Below are 19,497 nucleotides of genomic sequence, written 5' to 3' on the forward strand. Positions count from 1 at the left end.
CAGATGTATCATTGGCCTTATGCATATTTTGACTTAGTGATTAACTTTAGCCAATATGCCAGCATTAAATAATACAAGATATATCTGGGAGATGTGGTTGAGAAATTAACTTTGATTTTTATTTACATGAAATATTCATACTTTGGAATAATCCTTATTTGAGAATTACAAGTAAACATCATTTCAAGACCATGGGGAAAGAATATGGCATTAGTATTTTAATAAAAAAATATCAGTTTTTTTCCAAACATTAAATATTCTGTAATTATTATATGGTGCTTTAGAAGATTTAATCTACATTTTATTTTTATAAACAGTTGCAGTGTTAGTAACATAGATATTAGCAATTTACAAGAACTTTGGAATAAAGACTTTAAATATCATATTTTAACCATTCAATAGTCTTTTGTTTTGAAGAATGCTAAATAAATTTATTATGGTGCTAATTCAAAAATTATTTTTGTTTACTAGACACTTTAGTAGAAGTTTAAGAAGAGATGTGTTGACCTCTTTATGTTGTAAATACGATCTTTAAGAAGACATTGCTCTATGCAATCTAGGACTGTTCTATGTTTATATCATTTAGACAATATTTACATTGTTGGTACAAAAGTTGGAAAGAGAAATAAAGTTTAAATATATTTATTTGGTGTTGAATTATATACTAGCATATGTTATTTATCAATGTATGCCAAGTACTGGATTGATTGAGCGTGGAGTGTAGTTAAACTGATAGCTCTGCTCTGTTGGAAAGAAAATTGTTACTCCAGATTTTCAGTCCTGGATTCTCTATCTTTCAAATGACTCATAATCAACATAATGAAAAAACAGACCAATATCATCCTGTGTGGTTGAGTTACAACTTGCTTAAAAAATAATTTTAAAGTTAATTTTATACAGTTTTCTCTTCTGTTTCCTTCCTTCCTTCCTTCCTTCCTTCCTTCCTTCCTTCCTTCCTTCCTTCCTTCCTTCCTTCCTTCCTTCCCTCTCTCCCTTCCTCCCTCCACACAAGTATACAAACATAGAAAGTAAAGAATCTGTGTATTCCATGAAGTGCCTGCTATGTTAACTTTTGCAAAGCGATGACCAATGTGGCATAGCATTCTTAAGCACCTGAATGGATATTATATAGAATAATATAAAATAAATATGCATAAAATCTACACCTAGTTACTGGTTACCAGTTCTTAGTCACATACTTCCCCCGCACTTACGACGACAAGAAGCTCTCATTCGGGAGTATAGTAAGATCCTGTTAAATTCCTCTCTACCCATTCATGGATACATTCCTGATCTCTTAAGATGCCGATTAAAATCAAGAAACCCACCACTCTTGACAGCACTTAAGTTGATGGCCGATCATCAGAATACCACACTCTGAAATGTTATTTCTGTTTTCCTCTTAGGTTTTTTTTATTGTTTTAATTGTTTTTACCTGTAAAAATGAAGTGTTTTAATACTGTGGGCGACCAGCCATACGCTAAATAGATAGATAGATAGATAGATAGATAGATAGATAGATAGATAGATAGATAGATAGATAGATAGAATAAATCCAAGCCATGAAATCAAGGTCTTAAATTATAAGTAGGCAGATAAATCAACACATTGTTTTTAAGAAGTAATGATGAAGAGAAACAAATGTTGCAGGAGCAGCTTTTTATATGTGATGGCTTGATTTGTGATTAGTTTTCAAGCAAATACACCATCATCTGAACAAATCATAGTTATTATTGGCTAACAGTCAAATTTGTTTCAACATCAAAATACATTTCATTAACAGAGAATATTATTATTTAGTTCCTTTCTTCAAGGTGAATTTATACGTACTTCTCTCAGACATTTAAAGTCTCTTTTTTAAAAAAACAACACCACAATTAGTTCTTTCCTTCAAGCTATCCAGTGTTGCTTATTGTTAAAAAAATCCCTATCATTTAGCAGTAGCAGCAAAAGAAAAGCATCTCTTCCTTTCTTAATTTATTCCCTACAGTATACTGTGAGTCTGAATGGTTACACATACAGACTAGTGAGAAAGAACATACTACTTAGTCTTTGGCTGCCAAATATTTGACTCATAAAAGGACTTGTGTTAGTTGTGCTGAAGCTTTTGGCAAATCTCCATTGGTAATTTGAATTCTTAGAAGTAATTGTCAAGACTATATCTTATTTCCTGATTATACCTCTTATTTTTTTAAGCAACTTTTTTTTCTCTGATACTCTATTTAAGGTTGATTTCTTGCAGAGACTCCCCACCAATGAAATGTAGACTATTTTTTTCTTTCATTTTTCACTTGAACCTGTGAAATATACTTTCTTACAATCCCCATTCAATCTTGCAACATATTTTTAGTTACTACAAAGGGATCAGCTCAGCTTGTACTGTAACAATGACTATGTAAAGAGAGATTCACAAGAATGGTTCCCAATTTTTCAAAGAGAAAAAACACAATTAATAATGAATCCACAAACATTTTGGCCAAAAGGCAGATTTGGAATTATATCCTGTAGGAATTATTTTAAGTACTTATTCACAAAAATGGCTGCCATGGGAACAAAACCAGTTACAAAGCTAGTTTACCACATTTATACTTATACTCTTAACCTGTTGTTCCACTTCCCAACATGAACTACTTACTGAAATCAAATATTCTGTCTTGAAGATAGCACAAATATACTGATAAATAAACACCAGAGTACTTATAAACTTTTATACAAAAATTTAAGAAATGTTAATGATGAAAGTAGGAATACTAGGGTTACATAGATCATCAACCGCCATTTTCTAAAAGCTCAATAATTAATTTTGGTGACATGGATGGATGAATAGGCAGTATCATCCAGAGAAGACCTAAAAATTCTTTAGGTCTTCTCTGGATGATACTGCCTATTAATCAGGTAGTTATAGGTAGTCCTTGATTGATTATCATATATTTAGCGAGTGTTTGAAGTTACAACTATGTTTTTAAAAAGTTATTAATGACTGGTCCTTATACTGACCATCACAATGTCCCATAGTAACGTGATTGTGATTTGGGTGCTTGACAACTACCACACATTTATCACAGTCGCAGCAGCCTACTGCAATTACACATGCGATTGCCATTTAGGACCTTCCTAATCAGCTTCTGACAAGCAGAGTCAATGGAAAAGCCAGAAAGAGGTTGCAAGTCGAGGTCATGTGATGTCTCACTTAATAACTGTGGGTAATTAGTTTGATGACCATGTCGGAAAAAGTCTGTAAAATCAGGTGTGGTCACGCCTCACTTAACTACTGCACTGCTTAACAATGAATTTTCCAGTATTGTGACAGTAAATCAAAGTTTACTTGTACAATATTTGTCTTTGTTTTTTTTTTCTGCAGAGAAGACTCAAGACAAGTTTTATTTATTTTGTTATTTGTATATTTTGCTGCTTCCTTGCAAACCTACACAATCAATATTTTAATATTCTTGCTATGGGAATATATGCAATCACTCTTTCGTATGCTGTACATAAAAATAAGGTAGTTTGATGGCTCTTTCAGGTAGCCTTACCAAGTGTGCAGGGTACAGAAGCTATGCGCATACAGGGTGCCAAATACTGTAGAATTGTATTGTATGGTTATAGAAGTTATCTGGAGCAATTCAGCAACTTCCTTCTAAGAATTTTCCACATATGAAATAATTCATGAGTATTCCCTTATTTCATTATACTTTACTACCCTAAGCTGCCGGACTCTATATACAACAAAGTTTTCTACACATAAATATGAAATTTCATTGTCCATTTCACTGGTGATGTCAGTTCATGATTGCTATTTTTTCAAAATACATTTTTAAAAGAGGAAATGGGAAACAATAGCCCAAAACCCACAAAAATTACTACACTATTAATACTATGTTAGCATTTTACAGAAGAGTTGCATTTTTATTTTGACATTAAAGACAGTTTTGATGCTACCATCAATACTTTAGAAGGTAAAAATATAGAAGTAACATCAGTAACAAACAAGCTATCATGATAACAGGTTATGTCAGGCAGAAACAAAGTTTTGATCTACTAATCTACGCTGTTTCCCTGAAAATAAGCCATCCCCTGATAATAAGCCCAATTGGGCTTTTGAGCGCATGCACTAAAAATAAGCCTCCCCCTGAAAATAAGCCCTCCCCGAAAATATTTAAACTCAGAGCTAGAAATCAGGTAAGATGGCAAGAGGAGCCCCATCTTGCTCCACCACCCCAAAATAATAAGACCTCCCTGAAAATAAGGACAAGTGTTTATTTTGGGGTTCCAAAAATATAAGACAAGGTCTTATTTTTGGGGAAACATGGGTATTAAAGTTTACAAGTCAAAATATTTAACTCCTTTTTAAAGAAACGCCCAGGTTTAATACACTATTTCAAATGTTATAATCAAATTATCTTTAAATATTGGGGAAAGACACTAAGCATTGTTAGTCTTATCACCTTCAAAAAAAAATAAGATGAGTAATGTAGTGTGACAGTAGTTAAGAGTCTTAAACGAGAATGTACGTGACCTACATAATCAGGTCATATCCAAATGCAGTCCATTTCAGTGCTATATCAGCAGGTATTACCTTTTTAAGAATTCATGCCAAATATAACTTCACCTTCCCCAGACACCATATTATTCTAATTATAATTAACACCATATCCAACCTATCACTGTTTTTATTGAGGAATCACTGTAACTGTTCATGATACATTTTGTAATTAGGTGACATCATACAATAAATATAGTACAGACCTCCTACAGACATATTGGATCATTGCAGAAGTCATTCTGGCAGGTATCATTTGAAAACATAATTTGCAGCCTTTATGAACAGAATAAAAATAGCATCTAGGGTTGATGTAATAATAATATTTAAGGGTAATAATAATAATAATAATAATAATAATAATAATAATAATAATAATAATGATAATGATAATGATAAAATATGCACAGGCACATAAACCCATCAGCCATTCTGAGCATGTGTAAAACAGGTTATTCTCTAGGTTATAGAGAATTTTTTTAATATATGTATCCTTAGAACTGGTGGAGAAATATAAAAATGCAGATAACTAGAACCATTGATATCTCAATCACATTCGTGCCTATTAGTGTGTTAGTTATTTAATTATTAAACCACCTGACTTACAAATCTAGCAAAGGCGTCTAAGATGAATCAAGCAAGACAGTTATTATAATTTCCTAAGGCTATTAACAATTCATATTAGTCCAACTGTGTTTCTTAAGCTTTCCCTAGAAAAGCAACAAAGCTATCTTTTCAGAAGCCATCATAGCTACTGAGTGGGAAATTCTGGTATTACTGTCATAAACAAATATTTTTAATTATTTTCAAGTAAGAAACTGTTATTTTAATATATATATTTTTCCAATATTTAATGGTTTGATCTAGTTAAAGAAATATATTCTGGTGTGGAATTCAAATGCAGGTATATTCTAGATTAAATGTGGCTTCCAAATAGTCTTTCCTTAATGGCTACTAAAACCCTACAACACATTTATATTTTCATAAATGTTGTAGCACTGCATTATTTTGTTGCATTGTTTTTTTCACCTTTTTAATCTCTTAAAACCATTAAAGTGCAGTTAAAATATCTGATATTGGATATATAAATTTAATTAATTTAAATTAAGATTAAAAATTATAATTTTGCCTAAAAACCAGATTCTTGGAGCTCCAATGGGAGGCTTCATATTAGGGGTGATTGACAGATTCATAACAAATCCCATCTCCTTGCTCATCCTATTACCTTCTCCCTTCCCATCTTTCAGTTAGGGTTGAATATTTATATTTTTATATTATTATGTATAATTCTGTCCTTTTAATATTGTAAGCCACTCAGAGTTACCCTGTGGTAAGATGGGCAGCCAAAAAAAAAAAGTGATTTTGTTCTGATCATAGTTTTTTTTTAATAGAGTGTAAATTTAATACTTGATGCATTTGAAACAAAAATCTTGTCCCCATAGTTATCTTTCTCCCTGTACTTGATGCACAAGGTAGAACTTGCTGAGGTCGGCTACATCATGATTTACTACACCTTCCATCCGAAATAAAGGGTCACATGGTAAGCCATGTGGCTTGCTTGGTACCTGTTGTTTCTAGTACTTGTCACACCTTCCGGAACGAATCCCAGATGAGTACCGAGTATCACTATATGTGTCATCAAATCAAGATTAAACTTTTCTAGAATTTGGCTTATTGTATGCTGAATGAATTTTCTCATTTAAATTAGCCAAGTATGACAGTTTTCACAGTGTCCTGGTCTATTGGCTCACTATTTAAAATGATATGCAAAGCGCCAGTCAAGAAAAAAGTGTATTCCATTACTACCATATAAATCCAAACCTTAAACCCAGCACCCACAGTAAAATCATATTAGGGAATGAAATTAAAATAATTTACTTCCAATTAAAAAATTTAAATGAAGATATATCTAGTCTTCCATAACATAGCACAAGTAATCATTCCATCTAGTAAATTCTTAAGAAAAATCTGAAGCATTCCTTTCCCCCCCCTCTTTAAGAAGCTTATGCGGTTAGGCAGTATCATATGTCACTCTTTCAAGTTATTCTTTATATTATCAGTATAATTTGAGAAGTTTTGTCAAAATATATATATAGCAAGTTTAAAATTTCTTTACATTCGACATTTGGAGATAGTGGATTTATCTTTATCTTGTTTATGGCAAACCAATTGCCCAGATTTGTAAATGCACAATCAGAATGAGAGAGATAAGTAACAAGGTTGATAGACTACTCTTTTTACAATAGGAACAGGGAATCTATAAGCACAGATCAGGCGGTATCTTTTATCAATAAATAAAAGTCTTCTTGGCTGAATATATCTGAGCACAGAAGAAAAACAGATAAAATGTCATTCTTGCAAGTACATAAGAACATTAAAAAATAGCACACTGTTGCCCTCCAGACCTTTAACAAGAGATGTTTCTTAATTCTGTGGGGGTCAGATGTTTAGTTTACTCAGCAAAAATAACAGTATTAAAAGCCATTGCTCTTCCATGTCACCATAATTCTTTCCCATACTCTCTGACTTTCTGTGAAATTCACTAAGGTGAACACTAAAGCCAAAATAGATAGCTATCTCACTTAAAGTATTTTAAAACTGCTTATGTGACCTTTAAAAATAATCTTAAAGTGTCAATCTAGTTTATGAATCTGATGAAGATATACATACAAAGAAGACAAGTGGAAGGGCAGAGTCTAAAACATTTTGCAAACACTCTGATAATATTTCATACTCCATTCCACAGAATTAAGCTTTGCTGAAGCTTTTCTAACCAAAATGCATTAGGATTTATTATCAATGGAATGCATTGTACACTTTTAAAATTCTCTTTCTTTGTTTCAATTCACATCGGCTATTACTACATTCGTGTCAGGAGCACCAAAGTACTTCTGGGTTGAAAGGATTGAATGGTGACATTTCGGTTGCCCGTGGGACGCCCGGTTGGGTGCTCCTTTCATTTTCCTGTTAAGTTGCCCAACAAAGTGATAACCATCTATCTACTTGTGGTCATCTGCTTTCAAACTGCTGGGTCAGCAGGAGCTGGAGCATATGACAGGAGCTCTCCCCATCCCATAGCAGTAATTGGCTCTCAAATACCTGTTGATCATCAGCCCAGCATCCTAACCTCATGAGCAACCACACTCCTTTTACACAGGCTATTAAATCACTAGTAATAAAATACTATTCAAACAGAAAGAAGAAAACATCTGTAAAAAAATCCATTTGAATAATTCTCAACATTTCAGACCATATCCTCCAAAACAGGTGGATATAGTAATTGCGCAGTACTATTTATAGGTAGTTCACATATAAGGGGAATCTTTTGAAAATCAATATTGAAAAGCATGTCGGTTACATTTTTGTGTGGCTTCTAATTTGTCAAAAATAATTATCTTTCAAATTCATTTTTAGTGTCTAGACTTTTTGTTAATAATTTTCAATTTATTTTTCAAACACTAGCTTGAATTTTTATTCATTGTTTTAAGGAAATATATATTTATATGAAACTGCAGTTGACTGAGGTTATCTTCTAAATCTCCAGTTCCCAAACAATGATCACAAAGCTCTCTGGGCACTTAAACAAAATATTTAAGCGGCTAACATGCAATTATACATTTTGCCTATACACACAAAAGACTAATCAGATTTGCAGCAAATCCAGTAACAACCATATATGCTACTTGTATATATTACTGGAATATTGTAGATGCTTTAAAAAAAATGAAACAATTTGAATATTAATGTAGATTAATAATTCTTGTAAGAGTATCTATGCATATTTTATTATAACGTATGAAAAATACATTAAACCTTATTCAAAATATCATCAATGTAACAGTTTAACAAGACTTTAGAACAAAACCCAACCCCATCCTTCAAAAACAAAAGCAGAAAAAGATTAATTTATTTGTAAAATAAATAAAATAGACTGAGATTTAGATTAACCTAATAATTTCTTTTCCCAGAAGAAACAAAACAAAGCATACTATTTTATTATTTTTCAGCAATTTTTATTTTAAATCAAATGCAACATCCCAAGCAAGATAGAGCGAGAGAGATGGAAGAAAACATCTTACCTTCTTCAGTTTCATGCCATACAATCCCTTCCAAATTTACACTGGTTCCAGGTTCACATGGTCCAAGGCATTCAGGTTCTGTTACTATTCCAACATCACAAGTATTCACACCCACTGAACGAGTCCGTACCAAAAGTTGCTCCACGGGGGCTGCAATGTTGGATGAAGATGGTGAAAAATAGGAAGGTAGAATCTGAGTTGTCAGATTACTGGAAATAGGAGGTGGAGGTGCAGGCACTGTAAAGAGTGGGTCAACCTAGAAGTAAACACAAAGGGGAAAATAATGTTATTTTTAAAGTAAAAGGAAATGCTGTTATTAGAAATGTATCAATAAATAAACATATTAATTCCATATAATAATTCAGCAAGATGGATGAAAAAAATTCTTACTTTAGGAAGAAATTCATTTTTTTAATTTCCTGAGATAAGAACAGCAGAATATAAGTTATATTAAATCAGGCCAAGGTTCAACTAGTTCAACATTTTGTCACGATAGTGCTGAACCAGATGCCAATGGCAAGTAATGACTATTTTATTTTTATTATACCATTCTCCATCTGTCAATTACAAAAGGACATACTGCTTAGATCTGTATATGCACTATGCTGATAGATTACAACAGTCTAGATCCTTGGGAAGAAGTGAATGCATATGAAGATCAATACCAGCTGAAGAATTGGCAGCTATGACTTGTTGTTAACAGATGATAATATTTATTAATAATTTGAAAAAAAATAAAAAATACCAGGACTTGCAGATTGAAATTGAACCCTTATGGAAAAAGAAATATGTCATTATACCAATTGTGACCAGAGTCCTCAGAGGGATACCTAAAGAACTTCCTTGACATCTGGAAATTTATCAGATTTGAACATCCTAATTTAACAAAAAAAAAAAAAAAAAAACACCCTTCATTGGAATTGCCTATAATTATTACCTTAATAATTATTGTGTCCTTGGTTAGGATGGGAATTATTAAGTTTCCATCTGTCTTGGATTCTGAATCTAACCCTACACATAATAATTTGAGCAAATGCAATCAGGGTCAGAATTGAAAAATTGTCAAGTGATTCGAAGTGAAGACTGTGCAAAGAAGCAGAAGCAACAGTAGGTCATATATTCAGGTTGTGCAAAAAGATTCACACAAAATGATTATAAATGACATAACACAGCAGCTAAAATGATTAATTGAATCACCTGTGAAAATTATCATGTGCCAGTAATGAAAAATTGGTAGGAACATAGAATTTAAAAGTAGCTGAAAATGAGCAGGATAAAATATTGTGGGATTTCATAATACAAATTGCTAGTCTTGGTCTTAGATTCCATTCAACTGTGGTATGTCTGGATAATTGATGTGGCAATACAAATGGACAGTAGAATAAAAGACAAGGAATTAAAAAAGATAAGAAAATATCAAGATCTGAAAATTGAAATAGTATGGCATAAACCAGCTGTGGTGTTCCTAGTTGTTATTGGCACACTGAGTGCCATACCAAAAAAACTGAGACAGCACGCAGAAAATGCATAAATTGACAAAATTTCCATTTGTCAATTACAAAATGCCACATTGCCCGGATCCGCACATAAACTGATACATTATGACATCCTAGGTTTTTGGCAATCATTCAATATGTATGAAGGACAACATAGTAAGAACTGGCAGCTTTCACACTGATTTTTACACACAAACATGCATTTTGTTTTTTAAAAAAGCCAAAATAAAACAAAAATAACATTGCCTACATTGAAAAAATGGACTGTGGGTAGCCTTTCCAGTGCATCAAGTACTCCACATGTTTCCCTCTGGGACTAGATTCCAGCACCATTTACTCCTTATCTGATGAAAAATATCAATAGCCTCTCTTCCTGATGCCAGCTTTTTTGTGTTTGCCTAATTTTTGGTACAACTCAAAGATGAATGGCTCAAGTATTATTGTAGGGGGTGTAGGATTGGGCAACTCATACTCTGGCTTACATGAGAGGGCATCTGGAAGTTTGTTTGGGGAGCTAGAACCTATGAGATTTAAAAATCAAAGGAGGATAAATATTGTCTCCATCTGGTTTGCTGAGGGGTGAGAAATTAAGTATTTTCTAGAACTTCTAAATTCTGCCTATATATGTTCTGTACTTGCTATTGTCTACTTGCCTTTGATTTTCTTTTGCTTGTGTCCTGTGTTGTCTTTTTATCCTCCCTTACTACTTGTTTTTCTCCTGCCACTACCAAGTATCCAGCTCTCCCTGCTTTTCTCAGTTCCTCCACCCCTCGCTGTTGGTCTCCCACGCTGTTCTGTTGCCATTCTCAGTCACCGGACCGCTGATCCCCTTTGCTGAAATGCTCCACCAACACCGACAGCCTCCGGTTGTACTGATGCTCTCCCGTTGCTTTCCACGATCCTCTCAGAATCTGCTTTGTTGTGCTGCCTCTCGCTGCCAGCTCTCCCGTCTGCTGCGCTGCCGCTGCTCCTGACTCCTCAGCCATGTGGCTACCGTTTGCGCTGCTTCTCCCAGCAACAGGACTGACCGAATGGCCCATGGCAAGCTCGCCTCTCTTCTCCTCTCCACAGCCGGTTCTCCTCCTCCTCGTCCCTGCTCCTCTCTCTCTCTCTCTCACAGGCTTGCCTTTTATTTCTCTGCTGGTTGTTGATTTGCCCTCGGTCAGCTCGCCTCTCCGTCCCACAGATGATTTTTCTTCCCTGCTCCACAGCTGGGCCCCAATCGCTCACCAGCTCGCTTCGTTGTTCTCCACTGGTGTATTTTGCCTCTCCGCTCACCTCGCTTCAATGGGCCTCCATGCTGTTGGGAAGGCCTCTCTCTAGCTGGGCTTCTCTCAGTAGGCCAAGTTTGCTGTGGATCGTTTTCCTCCTATTTCTCCAGTCTTTCCTCTCCTTTTTCTTTCTCCTCTTATTTTTCTTTCACTGTGATTTACTCTATGATTTGTCTTTCCCTCTCTACCGCTCCTCCTATCATTTATCTTACTTTAATAGCAACTTTTCTCTTCTTTTAACTCCCTGCGATGCAACTATGCTTCCTCCATTGCCGCCATCTTGAAATCCCTTTAAGATAAATCACTTCAGAATCCCCCCCCCTTTAACATATAAGTTGTACAATTCACTTGAAAAATAAACTATAATTGTTTACTGGTGAAAAAAATAACAATAAAAAACTAGAATAAGGTGGCAGAATAAGTGTGCATATCCTCTCATAGGTCAAAATTAGGGCCAAGTTAACATTAGTTGCTCTGCTACTGGTTGAGGCAAATTCTGCTCTAGGTGCTGAATTAGCTGCATCATATCATTATGTAAATTAGTCATCTGTGTATCCACTTGCTGTTGGTTTTGCAATAAAATGCTGCTGCCAGGTGCTAGGCAGATAACATATTTCTTTAAGGATTGAGGTTACTCCAAAAATTTCTCTCTTTGGGAGACTGTATGAAACTTGAAAGATAGATGTTAGCTATAACAGGTAGGCCAGACAGGAAACACAACCAGATAAACTAGTTCTACTTTATGATAAATCTATGTTAACAGAATCTTGCAAGTTTGAAAGTACAATTATCATGTGGTCACCTTTACAGCAGAGAACTTAGTGAAGTCCCTTTTGAGCCTACTGTTCTGCCTACTATGTATCTGTGGGGTATGCTGTCTCTTATCTGACTGTTCTTTAGACTGTTCCTCTTTGCCCCATCTTTCACAGTCTTCCCCATGTACCATTACAAGATGCTTTATAAAACATGCTTTTAAAAGGGATGCTTATAGAATAATGCATTTTACTATATAATAAAGGATAGTGGAGATATACTTCTATAAATGAGCCAGTGTAGAAATTCATTGGTTTGTTGTGACTTGAAAACTGACAAATGAATCAAAGATACATTATTGCAGAAAAATAGTTTAATTATAGTAAGAGAATATTAACAATTATCCAGGAACTCAATGAAATTTTGTTCTGAAGAGATAACAGGATGCATTATGACAAGGTTGCCAGAAGTCTACTGGGGAATAAGGATTTCTGGTCACTGTATGCATTTTTATATTCAAAATGAGGAATACCACTAGATCAACTACTGTATATAGGTAATATACAATATTTTATTTAATTTGATGCATCTAATGCTGACTGTTGCATACCCAAGTTGGTCTCTCTAATAAATTTGCACATGTCAAATACCATAAAACAGATAGATTCCCTTTCCTATTCAGCCAGAAAATAGAAGTTTGAAATACATGTAATCACACAATGAAAGTACAATTCTATCACCTTTCTGAGTTTCACACTGCACAGAGAAGAGGACACTAGCAGTCTTTTAACAGCCTTATCCAAAAGGGTAACATCCAGTTACATTAGACTTCAATTCCCATAATAGATACAGATAGTATAGCCACCTGGCATTGTGAATAAGTCCAACATATATCTAACATTCCAAAGTGAAAAGGGTGATTGAAGATTTTTCCCTTTCTCTTTATTTCAAATTCAGCTATTAATTGCTAAAATGCAGAGATGAGAAAACACAAGAGAAAATACAAAGATGAGTGGGTATAATATAATTTAAATATTAGAACCACTCATGTACTTAATCAGAACTCAAAGCAGCAGTTTAGACAATTTTGTCAAAATTACATTAATCTCTTCCTAGTCTCAATAAGAGACTGAAGAAGTAGAAATTTACATGTAAACAAATATAACGCAAAAAGAAACAATATAGTCCAGATCCTATACTAGAATTCTATCCATAATCCTGCATTCCAAATATATGGAAAATTGACTGAAATATGATTTTTGAATCCCCACATTTGTCAGTTGCCTAACAAAAATTAAAAAAAGCATGAATTGAGTATAGAAGCTCTGCACTTCTGTGTTTATCCTGCTGCCATTAGACTTCAAGATGTTGGCAGCATAAAACAAAAAAAGCTTCTCAAGAAGAAGCCAAATATGCAGGCAAATGTAAAAGCAGCTGACCTCAAAAACAGATGTTCTTTGCAAATCAGTCATCAGTTAAGTAAGGATAAAATAAAACAATATTTATCTTTGAACTAAGTTCAAGAGAGAGAGCCAGAGTTTGCACTACATGAGTTTTGGCTGTTGTAGAATCTCCTGGTAACAGAGGCCTTCTAGTTTTAATTTCATGCTTTTGGAATAAAGATAATGCAGTTTATTTCTGTACTTTCCTCAGTATTATCTCCAGATGTAGCATACTTTAGCATCAACCTACCTAACCTGTGTGTCCCTTAGAATTTGATCAAAAATTATTTTAAAATGCTATAATTTAGGTTCAAAGAAATCTAACTGAGTACATAGAGCACAGGATTAGGGCATAGAAGAGAAGCCTACAAGGAAAGTAGGAAGATAGAGAAGGATTAGGCTCCAGAGCAGGATCTCACTCATCTTGTCAAAAACCAATCATCATCATTTTGAGGCATACAGCATAAACATTTCACATAAAAATCCTCACATGGTTATACAGTTTAGTTCCAAACTATCAAGTGTCGCCCATGTCACAGATTTGTTGACAGGGAAGAAAGGGATTGGAAATCATTAAAGTGCTTAATAGAAAGCAGAATAAAAATTCAATTTAGAAATAAAAGCAGAACATCCATGAAATCCTAGACTTATGACCACAATTCAGCCCAACATTTCTCTCTGAGACAATTGTTAAGTGAATTTAGTAACAAAGTTTGTTAAGTGAATCTGGATTCTCCATTGACATTGCTGATCAGAAGTTCACAAAAGGTGATCATACGACACTAGGATACTCCAACCATCATAAATATGAGTCAGTTGCCAAGGGTCTGATTTCTTTTATCACAAGATTACGTAAATGCTGTCATAAGTGTGATAGTCATAAGTCACTTTTTTCAGTACCATTGTAACTTCAAATGGTCCCTAAATGAACTGTTGCAAGTCAAGAACTACTGCATCATATGACATTGCACATAAGAACCAAGTGGGATTTGTTTAACAACTACATCAGAACTGCCATCTTAAGTTCAGTTACATTATACTGCAATTTAAGACTGTGTTGTTTAGCGAGAGTTGCCAGTTCCAATTACAGTTGTTAAACAAGGACTACCTGTATTTCCTAGAAAGTTACTTTCCTTTCTAAATCAGTAATTGCAAAATTAATCAAAAAAATTAATTTGTTTTTGCTGTGCAATTGTTCTTAAGGAGGTTTGTGGAAACCTTTAGAAGATGACAGAGATGAACAATTAGAGACAAAGCAGCAAAACCAGGAAGACAGCCATCTTGCATGGGGCATGAAGAAGAAAAGATACATAAGTCCAACATCTGCACAACATCAGATGAGAAAAAGATGAGGAAAATTAACATAAGGAACAAATGACACTGCAGCTCCTCACTGTTATTTTGGCAGGATTATTCCCAGGTGTTAGGACATAGTGGGCATTTCTATTGATATTTATCACAGAACAGGTTCCACTAAAGGAAAAAAAAAAATAAGCCAAATGGAAGACAGGTTATGCTACCATATTTTCCTTTGCTCCTCTCACCTGATTGCATGAGTTTTTGGGGTCGCTATTAGCACCTACAAGGGTAACGGATGTTGGTCTTACCTGAACATCTCTTCTCAGTGCGCTATAGGAGAATTCAAGCATGGGTTGACTCTCTTCTATTTGCCAGAGACTGAGTTTAGACTTTTTCTTTGTTGACCATGCCTCCTCTGCTCGGCTGAGCTACAGTTTTTCAACGAAGGCGTAGTCGTTCAGTGTAACCAATAGGATGCTGAAGAGAACCACCCCCGGATCAGGATGCAGACAGGGTGGGTTGGATTCTCCCGCAAGCGCACTGAGAAGAGACGTTCAGGTAAGACCAATGTCTGTTCTCAAGTGCACTGGCTTGGAAAATCCAAGCGTGGGACATACCCAAGCTTAAAGTTCTATGGGCTGAAAGCTGACTGGTCCTGGGTCCCTGGGGAACCGGATGGAGAGTGCTCTGAAGCACTCTCCATCCGAAGGACGCCTCAGATGAGGCATAACTGTCTAATTTGTAGTGACGGATAAATGTTGATAAGGATGACCAAGAGGCTGCCCTGCAAATGTCAATGACGGAAGCTTGTGTAGCCCAGGCAGCCGTCATTGCTGCACTCCTAGTAGAGTGAGCTAAAATCCATCCTGGCAAAGGTTTGGCCTTAACCTCATATGCCTTTGCAATACACGCCTTCAACCAACGGGCCACCATGGAGGGGGAAACCTTCCTACCCATTGAAGAGGGGTGGAATGAAACGAACAGAGATTCAGTTCTTCTGAATGGTGCTGTCCGTTTAATGTATCTGGAGGACGCTCCTGACATCCAAGGTGTGCCATCTTTCTTCCAATGGATGATTAGGGCCGAGACAGAAATCAGGCAAAATGATCTCCTGGGCCCAAAGGAACCAGTTCACCTTGGGCAGAAAGGAGGGGTCCATCCGCAGAACAACTCTGTCTGAATAGAAGACACAGAGGTCCCCTCGCACAGATAGGGCTGCTAGTTCAGATATCCTCCTGGCTGATGTTATGGCCACGACGAAGGCGACCTTAAGGGTCAGAAACCGGACACTGACAGTACTCAACGGTTTGAATGAGGAAAATATAAGTGCTTGTAGGACTAAAGTAAGGTCCCAGGCGGGGTATATATGTACCGCCAGGGGTTTCAGGTTAGCGGCTTCCTTGAGAAAACTGTGGATCCTCAGATGTTGAGTGAGGAGACGCTTGTTGTCATATGTTAGCACAGTAGACAAGACTGCTACCTGTCGACGTAGGGTGTTGGGAGCCAACCCCTTGTCCAGTCCTCTTTGAAGAAAGTCCAGGATCTCAGGTACAGATGCTGAAGTGGGGTCAATGTGTCCCTTGGAGTACCACTGACAGAATGCCCGCGAGGTTGCACTGTAAATCCGATTTGTTGAGGCACATCTGGAAGTCTGGATAGTTTGTATCACCTTCCCTGAGAAATTGTCCTTCCTCAGAGGATCTTCTCAAGTGCCAGACGGTCAACTGGAGCCACTAAGGCTCTGGATGGAGTACGACCCCCTGGCTGAGATCCTGTCCCAGGGAATCCTCCAGGGTCGGGACACGGAGAGGCTGAAAAGATCCGCGTACCAGGGGTGTCTTGGCCAATGAGGGGCGATCAGAAGGACCTCCACATTTTTGGCTAACACCTTCTGAATTACCCTCGGGATGAGGGGAAGGGGGGAAGGCATAGAGCAGCCCTGAGGCTAAGGACAGTGGAGGGCATCAAACCTTTCTGCCCTCCGGGGTCAGAAATCAAGAAAAGAACCTCGGCAGTTGTGTGTTCTTTGGATTGGCAAACAGGTCAGTTATCAGATGGCCGAACCTCTCTGACAGCTCTTGGAAGAGAGTCAGATGTAGGCACCACTCCAAATGGTCTAGTGTCATCCTGCTCAACCAATCCGCCTGCACATTTGTTGAGCCCGATATGTGCTCTGCTCTGAGGGTTAGCATGTGCCTCTATGCCCAGCTCCCCAACTTCTCTGTCTCGGTCATGATCAAGAGGTCATGAGTGCCCCCCTCGCAGTTTATGTGGGCTTTCGTGGCCACATTGTCAGTTAAAATTAATACATGGGGGCCTGCCACGGTGGTCTGGAAGTGGCAGAGAGCTAGGTGGACTGCCAACAGCTCCAGCCAGTTTATATTGTTTTTTAGATCCACTGGAGACCATTGTTCCTGGGCCACCTGAGAGAGAAGGTGAGCGTCCCAGCCGAAGAGGCTCACATATGATGTTATAGTTATGTGTTGGGGCTCCTTGAAGACACATCCCTTCTTTATTGCCACAGAAGTCCACTAGTGGAGGGATCAAACAACCCATGGTAGGACTCATATCCTGGTCTTTGAGTTGCTGCGCCCAGCTCTCTGGTGTGGTAGGAGAAACCATTGAAGAGTCCAGGCATGCAGACGTGCCCAAGGTATGATTGCAATACACAAGATCATTTTCCCAAGTAGCTGGGATAGTAGAAGCAGTGGGACCGACCTTAGGGAGGAGATCTGTGTCACTAAGGTTCTGATGCTGTCCTGGAGGTCTTGGGACAGGTAGACCTCGCATGTAGTTGAGTCTATCACTGCGCTGAGGTGAAGGAAGCGGGTGGTGGGCTTTAGATGGCTCTTCTTGATGTTTAGAGAGAAGCTGTGTTGTTGGAGAATTCTGATTACAGTACTTAGGTCCTTTGGTCCTTGTGTCTGGGAGGACGACTGGATTAATATGTCGTCCAAATAGCATTGCACTCTTACAGGAATTAGTCTGATGTTTGCCACTACCACTGCCAATAGTTTTGTGAAGGTCCTGGGGGCCGATGACATGGCCCGGTATTGAAAATGGTGGCCCGCATAAGCGAACCGCAGGAACCTTCGATGGGAGGGGCGGATGGGGACATGTAGAAAGGCCTCCTTGAAGTCCACTGATGTCAACAGGTTGCCTTCCCTTATGCAGCCCAAGATGGAAGTTAGGGACTGCATCTTGAAGCGTCTGTACACTATAAGGGTGTTGAGTTTCTTGAGATCCAAGATTCCTCTCCAGCCCCGAGAACTCTTCAATACCAGGAAGAGAATTAAATAGAACCCAAGACTCTCCTGACCTGTAGGAACTGGTTCGATGGCCCGGATATCTAACAAATGTTAGATCTTGGTCTCCATCAGGTTTTGTTTTATCAGATTTTGGGAAACGGGGCATTGGATGAAGCGGTTGGGAGGACTGGAGAGGAATTCCAATGTGAGGCCTAACCTCACTGTCTGAAGAACCCATGCATCGGTGGTGGATGATTCCCATTGACTTTGGAAGTGATGTAACCAGCCGCCAATGGGAAAGGTGGCCTGGTAGTCACTTCCCTCACCTAAAGGATCTATTGCCGGTCCCCAAAATGGCAACTTTGCCAGAGGTCCCAAAAGGTAGGCCTGTCTGAGGAACGATCAAGCCCTTGGGAGTAGGACCCCTGGAAGTGTGGCCCGCTAGATCTGCCAGATCCAGTGTCAGCCCAAAAGGACTGCCTCTGGGAGTAAGGGGAATATCTACGATCCACCCTCCTGTAATTTGAAGGCATTACTTTCCTTTTATCCTTGTTCTCAATCAGGATAGGGTCTAAGGCATTGGTGGACTTCAAAGAGGTCTATCTACATGTCCCCATCCACCCCTTCCATTGAAGGTTCCTGCGGTTCGCTTATGCAGGCCGCCATTTTCAATACCCTTGTATGGGGCTGAAGCTAGCCACCACTTAGATTTCATATCAGCCTTCCAGTGGCGTAGCCATAGGAGGCGGCGAGAAGTAACAGTTGATGCCAGGGCTCGAGAAGCAAATTTTGCCGCATCCAGGGATGCGTCGGCCAAAAATTCAATGGCTGCCACCAATTTGTTTACATCTTGGTGCAGCCTTGTGTCATCAGGGAGGCAGCCTCTCTTGTAACTGGCGAAGCCAGATCAAGGAGGCACGGTTGAAAAAAGGAAGCCGATGTTGCGGCTCTAATTGCCCAGGCGGCCGCCTGGTGAGTTTTGCAGAAGGAGATTTCCGCTTTCTCATCCTCTGCTTTTAAGCCTTCAACTATGTCAGTGGTAAGGATGGCAGAAGAAGTTAAATTTGCTATAGGAGCATCCACTGAGGGAAGATGAAGTAGCTCCTTGAGGTCTGGCCCTGTATAGTACAGTTTCTTGTCATGTCCACTGGGAGCTGCAAGAGAACCTGGTTGACTCCACTGTCGTTGAACTACATCAATGAATAACTTAGGGGAAGGAATAATATCATGTTCAGGTGTAGGTACCGTGAACAATCCCTTATGTGGATTGGAAATCCCCTGGGGTTGTTCAGCAGAATCCTCTGCTACTCCCATATTAGTCGTTACTTTGGCTTTATGGAGCAATGACCTGAAGAGAGAAGGGTGAAAA

At 37.7% G+C, this 19,497-nt stretch overlaps 1 protein-coding gene across 4 annotated transcripts in view; it reads right to left on the minus strand.

The window, feature by feature from the left end:
• Positions 1-19,497, minus strand: part of ZNF608 (zinc finger protein 608) — a 125,270-nt gene that overhangs the window by 59,198 nt on the left and 46,575 nt on the right. For all 4 annotated transcript variants that reach the window (XM_034409979.3, XM_034409977.3, XM_034409976.3 and 1 more), the window contains exon 3: positions 8,620-8,875. In XM_034409979.3, coding sequence (XP_034265870.2) covers positions 8,620-8,875 — 256 coding nt within the window. The remainder of the gene's footprint in view (positions 1-8,619; positions 8,876-19,497) is intronic.

The sequence above is a fragment of the Pantherophis guttatus genome, chromosome 2, assembly GCF_059756535.1.
Source record: "Pantherophis guttatus breed Tessera chromosome 2, ASM5975653v1, whole genome shotgun sequence".
NCBI lineage: Eukaryota > Metazoa > Chordata > Lepidosauria > Squamata > Colubridae > Pantherophis > Pantherophis guttatus.